At 42.4% G+C, this 10,000-nt stretch overlaps 2 protein-coding genes across 2 annotated transcripts in view; both read left to right on the forward strand.

Moving 5' to 3' along the window:
- The window catches only part of LOC119480982 (NACHT, LRR and PYD domains-containing protein 12-like), a 705,305-nt gene that overhangs the window by 481,586 nt on the left and 213,719 nt on the right, over window positions 1-10,000 (forward strand). The window lies entirely within an intron of this gene.
- Window positions 1-10,000, forward strand: part of fars2 (phenylalanyl-tRNA synthetase 2, mitochondrial) — a 76,204-nt gene that overhangs the window by 39,994 nt on the left and 26,210 nt on the right. The window contains 2 exon segments of the mRNA XM_037757671.1: window positions 443-457; window positions 459-655. Of these exon segments, the coding sequence (XP_037613599.1) occupies window positions 443-457; window positions 459-655 (212 nt within the window).

Consider the following 10,000-nt stretch of genomic DNA (forward strand, 5'->3'; position numbering starts at 1 on the left):
AACATAACAAATTAAAACTTAAACGTAAAAAACTTCAATTTACATTTACATTTTTTTTTAAAACAAATATTTAATAACAATCTTAAAAAACTTAAAAATTAAACTTAAAAAAACTAAAAAAAAAACTTAAAAACCTAAAAAAAACTTAAACTTAAAATAAATTAAATAAATAATCTTAAAAAAAACTTAAGAAACTTAATTTTTTTTAACTTAAAAAAAGAAAAAAGAAAACTTGAACTCAAAACATTTTTAAAAAATTAACTTAAAAAAAAAACTTCAAACAAATTTCAAAAACAAACTTAAAAAACTTAAACATAATTTTTTTTTTTTTTTTAAATTAATCCAAAAAAAACAGACAGTCAATATTTCCACTCTAGTTGTTGTATGTTATGTGTTGTGTGTCTTTAAAGCTGACAGATGTTGGTTATTGTTTCCTCCTCAGCCCCTCAGTAAGTACCCCCCCCCTCCTCAACGACATCTCCTTCTGGCTGCCGGAGAGTGGAGACGGCGAGGACGGCGAGGACGGCGAGGACGGCGAGGACGGCGTTGACGGGCCGGAGGGGTTCACGGAGAACGACTTCTACGAGCTGGTTCGCTCCGTCGGAGGAGACCTGGTGGAGAAGGTGTCCCTGGTGGACCAGTTCACAAACCCAAAGTAGGAACGCACACACACTGGTTGTTTATTACCATCATGGCTTTAACTCAACGTAACCTGAAGCCCTCCGCGCTGCACCGGCCACGAGTCTGAACGGGAGGTTAGTCAACTATTTAATCCTCTCATCAACATGGGAGTGGACAAATATGCTGCTTTATGCAAATGTATGTATATATTTATTATTGTAAATCAATAAACAACACAGAACAATGAGAGATATTGATCCAGAAACCCTCACAGGTACTGCATTTAGCATCAAACAATATGCTCCAATCATAACATGGCAAACTGCAGCCCAACAGGCAACAACAGCTGTCAGTGTGTCAGTGTGCTGACTTGACTATGACTTGACCCAAACTGCGTGTGATTATCATAAAGTGGGCATGCCTGTAAAGGAGAGACTCGTGGGTACCCAGAGAACCCATTTACATTCACACATCTGGAGGTCAGAGGTCAAGGGACCCCTTTGGAGATGGACATGACAGTTTTTCCTCTCCAAAATTTAGTGTAAGTTCGTAGCGTTATTTAACCTCCTTCATGACGAGCTAGTATGACATGGTTGGTACCGATGGATTCATCAGGTTTCATAGTTTCAGATGATACCAGTATCTTCACTCTAGCTTTAAAACTGAGCCGCTACAACCTAAAAATTGCAAGTTGCGTTAAAGAAATTAATGGCGTTAAAATGAATTTGCGTTATCGCGTTAATGTTTCGTTAACTTTGACAGCCGTAGTTCAGACATACAAAGAAAGAGGAAAAAAAGGAAAGGAGGCATGAAATGGAACGAGACTAAAACGGAACAATAGAAGAAGAAAGGCTAGAAAAGAGAGCGGCAGGAAGGAAGGCAAGAAACGAACGTGCATGACGCTGCAGAGAGACAAAAGGAAAGAAAAAGACTGAAAACAAACAAGAGGTGAGAAGTAGAGAGAAAAGAGAGTTAAAGGTCACTCTGATGACGACACACACACACACACACACACACACACACACACACTCCTATTTGTACAATAAAAAGTTCCTGTTTACTCTAAATGACAATGAGAAACACAGAGTCTCTCTCTCACACTCTGCTGTCCTTGGTACACCTCCGAGCCCGCCGGTGACACCTCATTTTTTAAGAAGTGTGTGTGTGTGTGTGTGTGTGTGTGTGTGTGTGTGTGTATAAAGGGCAGCAGTGGGAGGTTGGTACCTTATGGCTGAGAAGTCCTTTTTCACATTACAGCGACACACACACACACACACACACTCACTTCCCCGACCTTGCATTAGTGTGTGTGTGTGCAGCGAGGGGTCCTGCAGTGCGTAAAAACGTCCGACACAATTCATCTTTCAGCGTTTTAATGTCTTTTAAATAGCGACCTTTTTCCCCCCACCGAGCACACACTCTCACACACACACACACACACACACACACACACTAACAATACATTAATATACGCTGACTTCAGGTATCAGAGCTAACGGGGAGAGAGACACAAAGACCTGAAGGATCTAAAACAAACCTGAATCTCTAAAATCCTGGATTAACTTTATTGACCTTTGACTGTTACAGTCTGGAGGATTAAACTGTTCAATACAAACTGTAACCTAGTCTGGGTCTCCTGGTTTAGTTGGTCCCTAAACAGTCTCCGAATTCCATAAATTGGGTCTCACTGTAAAGCTGAGACTCTGGTGGATCCAATGAGCCCAACTGGATTCATGTGTGATGATGTTAGTCCCCATAGGAGACATTTCATTGACCTCTCTGTATAAAATGACCTGTGATGACCTCTAGGATAATCACAGCCTCATGAAACTTTACAGCCACAAACTAGGGACCTAGAGCATTCAGAGGATGGATGGATCAGACTAGAGACCTAGAGTATTCAGAGGATGGATGGATCAGACTAGAGACCTAGAGCATTCAGAGGATGGATCAGACTAGAGACCTAGAGCATTCAGAGGATGGATGGATCAGACTAGAGACCTAGAGCATTCAGAGGATGGATGGATCAGACTAGAGACCTAGAGCATTCAGAGGATGGATGGATCAGACTAGAGACCTCAAGGTCTTGGTGTCTTGATGTGGTATTTAAACCTTCGTTCCACCTTTTAACTCCCAAAGTCTCTCCCTCTCTCTGCCTCCTGTCATAAACTCTCCTCCATACATCATAGCCGTACGATGGAGAGAGACTCTGTTAATTACAGATATCAGCTCCTAAATTAGTGGCGCATTAAATACCTGCATTGCACCTTTTTCTTTCCAAACATCCCACTCTCTCTCTCTCTCCCTCTGTCTCTCTCTCTGTCTCTCTCTCCCTCTGTCTCTGTCTCTCTCTCTCTCTCTCTCTCTCTCTCTCTCTCTCTCTCTCTCTCTCTCTCTCTTTCTCTTTCTCTTTGTCTCGCTCACACTGATTCTGTCTCTTTAAACACACACTATCATTCTACTTCCTGTCTGAAACACATGCTGCAGCTCTCCCTGATTCACTGTGAGATGTAGACGCTCGTTAGAGGATGAGTCTATGGCATGTCTGTAAAGGGGAGACTCGTGGGTACCCATAGAACCCATTTACATTCACACATCTGGAGGTCAGAGGTCAAGGGACCCCTTTGAAAATGGCCATGACAGTTTTTCCTTGCCAAACTTTAGTGTAACTTTGTAGCGTTATTTAACCTCCTTCATGACCAGCTAGTCTGACATGGTTGGTACCGATGGCTTCATCAGGTTCTATAGCTTACTATGATACCAGTATCTTCAGTCTAGCTTTTAAAACTGAGCCTCAGAACTTGTCATTGTGTGAGCAAACAGTTTTTGACTGCAGTGAAAATGTTGTTTTTGAAAGGCTAAACGCCAACAAATATGGATTGAAGCTGAATATTTCGTCGGAGGTGTGGTTGGATGAGTTGACTTATTGTAATTTACGTCCGCAGCTTAATAACGTAACAAACATACTTATTTTAAGCTAAATCATGATGTTTTTTATTAAACCTAACCAAGAAGGTTTCTTGTTTTTTTTGTTTTGTTTCAAATTACAACGTTAACGGCGCCTTTAAAACTGTTTAAAACTTTTCCTTTTTCCTTTGAAACGTAACTGAGATCACAGTTTAGCTGTATGAGAACAGGGTTCAGTTAAATCTACGACGTATTTAGTGGATATTTGCTGAATGATGAACATTATTTCCTCTGTGTTGTCTTTACTTCTGCAGCTGTAGGACAATAAGTCAGGACGGGGTTAATAAATGTCAGAGAGCGCAGAGAAAGACGTGAGATACGTTAAGCCTTTCAGCACTGTACAGTCTCTGTGGTTCAGGGTCGATACTGAGGGAAATAAAAACTGATTTTTGTAGCTGAGATGTCGTCAAAAACGACATAAACAGTTTAATAAGTGGATTCAGATTCAATAAAATATCATCACGGAAGAATCCACTGAACCTGTTCTGATCTGATCTCTGGTTAAAGGATACGGCAGCTTCTATTCTACAGTTTGTTATGTGCAAACCAACAACATGTTCGTCTCTCAGCTCTGTCTGACTTCCTGTCTGTGGCCCATTGGTTCCTACTGAGGACGCAAATCTTTAAAAACATAAATATATAGTTTCATGTTTAAAACAGCTGTTATAAAACAAACAGGAGCAAATAGAGCATTTGTTGGGGACTATTTCCCGCCGCAGCCCCCAACCAGCTGATGCTCAGCCCGTACTTTAGTTACGTCACTTCCGGTGTTGCGTAACCACTCCCAGTTTGGTTCAAGTTAACCATGATCTTTTCCCTAACTAAGTGGTTTGGTTGCCTAATCCTAACCAAGTTGTTTCCTGTGAAGACGGAATTTTATTTTGAAAAGAGCGGAGCTGAATTTGAAGCTGGACATTCGTAGGAAAACACACGGAAAATGAGGACTAACCCTTTGTAAGATATCAGACGAACCGTTTTCTGAGGATACGTTGTTTTATTCTACGTCACGAGCTCCGAGCGTAGCATATTCACACGGAGCGTTTCCATGGACACGCCAAAACAAACGTCATTCTTATTGAAGGCTAAATGCCTTGTGCATTATTGTGCCATTCACCTTTTGGCTGGTTTTGGTCTTAGTCAGATTTCTTTAGTCGATTAGTCATTGTTTATGCTTCTTTATTTCCATGAATGAGCGTTCGTCGACTGAGAATTTACAGGTAAAAAATAAAAAGCGGAAAAAGATAAATTTGGATGATAGTGAATAGAAAGAAAAGGACACGTTTGTTTTTATTCCCTCTCAGAAGTTTAGTAAATTAATGAGCTTTTATTAATTTCTAAAAGACAACCTGAACATTTATTCCCCGTTGACTTCTTCAACCTTTACACAACACCAGCTCTCCCTCTCTCTCTTTAGTCTGTCTGCTGTGATAGATGGTTCTTCTGCTCTCATTAGTCAGCATATTATGTTTTTTGATGAGCTGATGAGGAAGCTGAGACAGTTTGAAACATAAACCGTTCGTCAGTCTCCCGTCGGTATCATCTTAAACAGTCGTCTTTTATAAACCGCTGCTATTGATTGACGAGCTTCGGTCCCTCTGATGGACGATAAAGAACTGAGAGGTTTGACGCTCTCCCCAGAGGAGCTTTAACTTCACGGGCTTTATATCTTACGAGAGCATTAATCAGAACGGAGTATAAACCCCGTTTACACACCTTTCCTCGTACAGTTTATGGTATACGGTTGAAGATAATATAAATGTTCATGTTGCACATGAAATAACCTTTAAAAATAATCATATTTGTAATTTAACAATATATATTCTTTGTCTGTGAGCATCATTGTGGCCTCTTTCATTTAAATGTGTAAAATATTATACTGCATGTTTTGTACGTCTCGAATACAAATATGTTAGTAAGTTATATTTCATTAGATTAAATTCATATTCATGTCTCTTCTGGCCGGTGGCATCATCACAAAGAGGGAAAGATTTCATCATTTTAAAGTGCAAAAACGTGCAGCACAAATTCCCGATCTCCGTGACGACGCCCCGCTAATCGAATCCGCTCCGAATTTTAATGGGTTGAAATAAAGCAGGGGACCGTTGTCCGGTCTGGGAGTTGTCCGTGGTTTGGTTTTAGTACTTTAACCCTTTCACTGTGTGTTTTCACTTCATCAGAGTTAATTAGAACATTGTGGTCGTTCGGTTGTACTTAGCTCCGCCCTCTCTGGTCACTTCTGGTTGCAAAAAAACAAGATGGAGACGTCCAAAAACCAAGATGGAGACGAACAAAAACCAAGATGGAGACGTCCAAAAACCAAGATGGAGATGTCCAGAAACCAAGATGGAGACGGACAAAAACCAAGATGGAGACGGCCAAAAACCAAGATGGAGACGGCCAAAAACCAAGATGGAGACGGACAAAAACCAAGATGGAGACGGACAAAAACCAAGATGGAGACGAACAAAAACCAAGATGGAGACAGCCAAAAAACCAAGATGGAGACGACCAAAAACCAAGATGGAGACGACCAAAAACCAACATGGAGACGTCCAACAACCAAGATGGAGACGTCCAACAACCAAGATGGGGACGTCCAAAAACCAAGATGGAGACGTCCAAAAACCAAGATGGAGACGTCCAACAACCAAGATGGAGACGTCCAACAACCAAGATGGGGACGTCCAAAAACCAAGATGGAGACAGCCAAAAAACCAAGATGGACACAAACAAAAACCAAGATGGAGACGGCCAAAAACCAAGATGGAGACGAACAAAAACCAAGATGGAGACGTCCAAAAACCAAGATGGAGATGGACAAAAACCAAGATGGAGACGAATAAAAACCAAGATGGAGACGTCCAAAAACCAAGATGGAGACAGCCAAAAAACCAAGATGGAGACGACCAAAAACCAAGATGGAGACGTCCAAAAACCAAGATGGAGACGAACAAAAACCAAGATGGAGACGTCCAAAAACCAAGATGGGGACGAACAAAAACCAAGATGGAGACGTCCAACAACCAAGATGGGGACGTCAAAAACCAAGATGGAGACGTCCAAAAACCAAGATGGAGACGTCCAAAAAACCAAGTTTGAGACAGCCAAAAAACCAAGATGGAGACGGCCAAAAACCAAGATGGAGACGAACAAAAACCAAGATGGAGACGTCCAAAAACCAAGATGGAGACGAAGAAAAACCAAGATGGAGACGTCCAAAAACCAAGATGGAGACGACCAACAACCAAGATGGAGACGTCCAACAACCAAGATGGGGACGTCCAAAAACCAAGATGGAGACGTCCAACAACCAAGATGGAGACGTCCAACAACCAAGATGGGGACGTCCAAAAACCAAGATGGAGACGTCCAAAAACCAAGATGGAGACGTCCAACAACCAAGATGGAGACGTCCAAAAACCAAGATGGAGACGTCCAAAAACCAAGATGGAGACGTCCAAAAAACCAAGATGGAGACAGCCAAAAAACCAAGATGGACACAAACAAAAACCAAGATGGAGACGGCCAAAAACCAAGATGGAGACAGCCAAAAAACCAAGATGGACACAAACAAAAACCAAGATGGAGACGGCCAAAAACCAAGATGGAGACGGCCAAAAACCAAGATGGAGACGTCCAAAAACCAAGATGGAGACAAACAAAAACCAAGATGGAGACAAACAAAAACCAAGATGGAGACGTCCAACAACCAAGATGGAGACGTCCAACAACCAAGATGGGGACGTCCAAAAACCAAGATGGAGACGTCCAAAAACCAAGATGGAGACGTCCAACAACCAAGATGGAGACGTCCAACAACCAAGATGGGGACGTCCAAAAACCAAGATGGAGACGTCCAACAACCAAGATGGATACATCCAACAACCAAGATGGGGACGTCCAAAAACCAAGATGGAGACAGCCAAAAAACCAAGATGGACACAAACAAAAACCAAGATGGAGACGGCCAAAAACCAAGATGGAGACGAACAAAAACCAAGATGGAGACGTTCAAAAACCAAGATGGAGATGGACAAAAACCAAGATGGAGACGAATAAAAACCAAGATGGAGACGTCCAAAAACCAAGATGGAGACAGCCAAAAAACCAAGATGGAGACGAACAAAAACCAAGATGGAGACGTCCAAAAACCAAGATGGAGACGAACAAAAACCAAGATGGAGACGTCCAAAAACCAAGATGGAGACGAACAAAAACCAAGATGGAGACGTCCAACAACCAAGATGGGGACGTCCAAAAACCAAGATGGAGACGTCCAAAAACCAAGATGGAGACGTCCAAAAAACCAAGTTTGAGACAGCCAAAAAACCAAGATGGAGACGGCCAAAAACCAAGATGGAGACGAACAAAAACCAAGATGGAGACGTCCAAAAACCAAGATGGACACGAAGAAAAACCAAGATGGAGACGTCCAAAAACCAAGATGGAGACGACCAACAACCAAGATGGAGATGTCCAACAACCAAGATGGGGACGTCCAAAAACCAAGATGGAGATGTCCAACAACCAAGATGGAGACGTCCAACAACCAAGATGGGGACGTCCAAAAACCAAGATGGAGACGTCCAAAAACCAAGATGGAGACGTCCAACAACCAAGATGGAGACGTCCAAAAACCAAGATGGAGACGTCCAAAAACCAAGATGGAGACGTCCAAAAAACCAAGATGGAGACAGCCAAAAAACCAAGATGGACACAAACAAAAACCAAGATGAAGACGGCCAAAAACCAAGATGGAGACAGCCAAAAAACCAAGATGGACACAAACAAAAACCAAGATGGAGACGTCCAACAACCAAGATGGAGACGTCCAAAAACCAAGATGGAGACGTCCAAAAACCAAGATGGAGACGTCCAAAAAACCAAGATGGAGACAGCCAAAAAACCAAGATGGACACAAACAAAAACCAAGATGAAGACGGCCAAAAACCAAGATGGAGACAGCCAAAAAACCAAGATGGACACAAACAAAAACCAAGATGGAGACGGCCAAAAACCAAGATGGAGACGACCAAAAACCAAGATGGAGACGTCCAAAAACCAAGATGGAGACGTCCAAAAACCAAGATGGAGACAAACAAAAACCAAGATGGAGACGTCCAACAACCAAGATGGAGACGTCCAACAACCAAGATGGGGACGTCCAAAAACCAAGATGGAGACGTCCAAAAACCAAGATGGAGACGTCCAAAAAACCAAGATGGAGACAGCCAAAAAACCAAGATGGAGACGTCCAAAAACCAAGATGGAGACGAGCAAAAAACCAAGATGGAGACGTCCAAAAAACCAAGATGGAGACAGCCAAAAAACCAAGATGGACACAAACAAAAACCAAGATGGAGACGTCCAAAAACCAAGATGGAGACGTCCAAAAAACCAAGATGGAGACAGCCAAAAAACCAAGATGGACACAAACAAAAACCAAGATGGAGACGTCCAAAAACCAAGATGGAGACAAACAAAACCCGAGATGGAGACGTCCAAAAACCAAGATGGAGACGTCCAACAACCAAGATGGAGACGTCCAACAACCAAGATGGGGACGTCCAAAAACCGAGATGGAGACGTCCAAAACCCGAGATGGAGACGTCCAAAAAACCAAGATGGAGACAGCCAAAAAACCAAGATGGAGACGTCCAAAACCCGAGATGGAGACGTCCAAAAAACCAAGATGGAGACGTCCAAAACCCGAGATGGAGACGTCCAAAAAACCAAGATGGAGACAGCCAAAAAACCAAGATGGACACAAACAAAAACCAAGATGGAGACGTTCAAAAACCAAGATGGAGACAAACAAAACCCGGGATGGAGACGTCTAAAAACCAAGATGGAGACGTCCAACAACCAAGATGGAGACAAACAAAACCCGAGATGGAGACGGACAAAATGTTGAACTCGAGGATCCAAGCCGTAGCAAATAGTATAAAAGCAAAGAGGCGAAACTCTGGTGCTTTCTGGACAATAGCCTCTAGATGGCGCTGCGGTAGCGCTGCCGTCATTTTGACGTTTCATGAAAATCCTTCCAGTAGTTGTTCTGCAGTCCAGCTGACAGACAAGCTGAAAACATGACCTCCATGTTCATATCAACAGGAAACTGAAGGGTAATATATCAGTGAGAGTTTCTTCCTTTTGTAAACATGGCTGAGCCAGAACTCCACCACGAAGGTCGCCGTTTATGAAGGAGGAAGAAGAATCCGGTCAATTCTTCTCAAGTGCTGTTTCGGTTCAAGTCTTGACTTTATAAGTGGAAACTCCGGTGTGGGTGTTTCATCTCCCAACAAACCATAATGTGCATTATGGCTGTAAATTGATCTAAAACCCACTAAAGCTGCCGGAAACGGCCGCCTCTCAAATATATTTTCTCCTCCAAAGTACTCCTAAAGTTAATCGA

This window comes from Sebastes umbrosus, chromosome 21 (genome assembly GCF_015220745.1).
Source record: "Sebastes umbrosus isolate fSebUmb1 chromosome 21, fSebUmb1.pri, whole genome shotgun sequence".
In the NCBI taxonomy this organism is placed as follows: Eukaryota; Metazoa; Chordata; class Actinopteri; order Perciformes; family Sebastidae; genus Sebastes; species Sebastes umbrosus.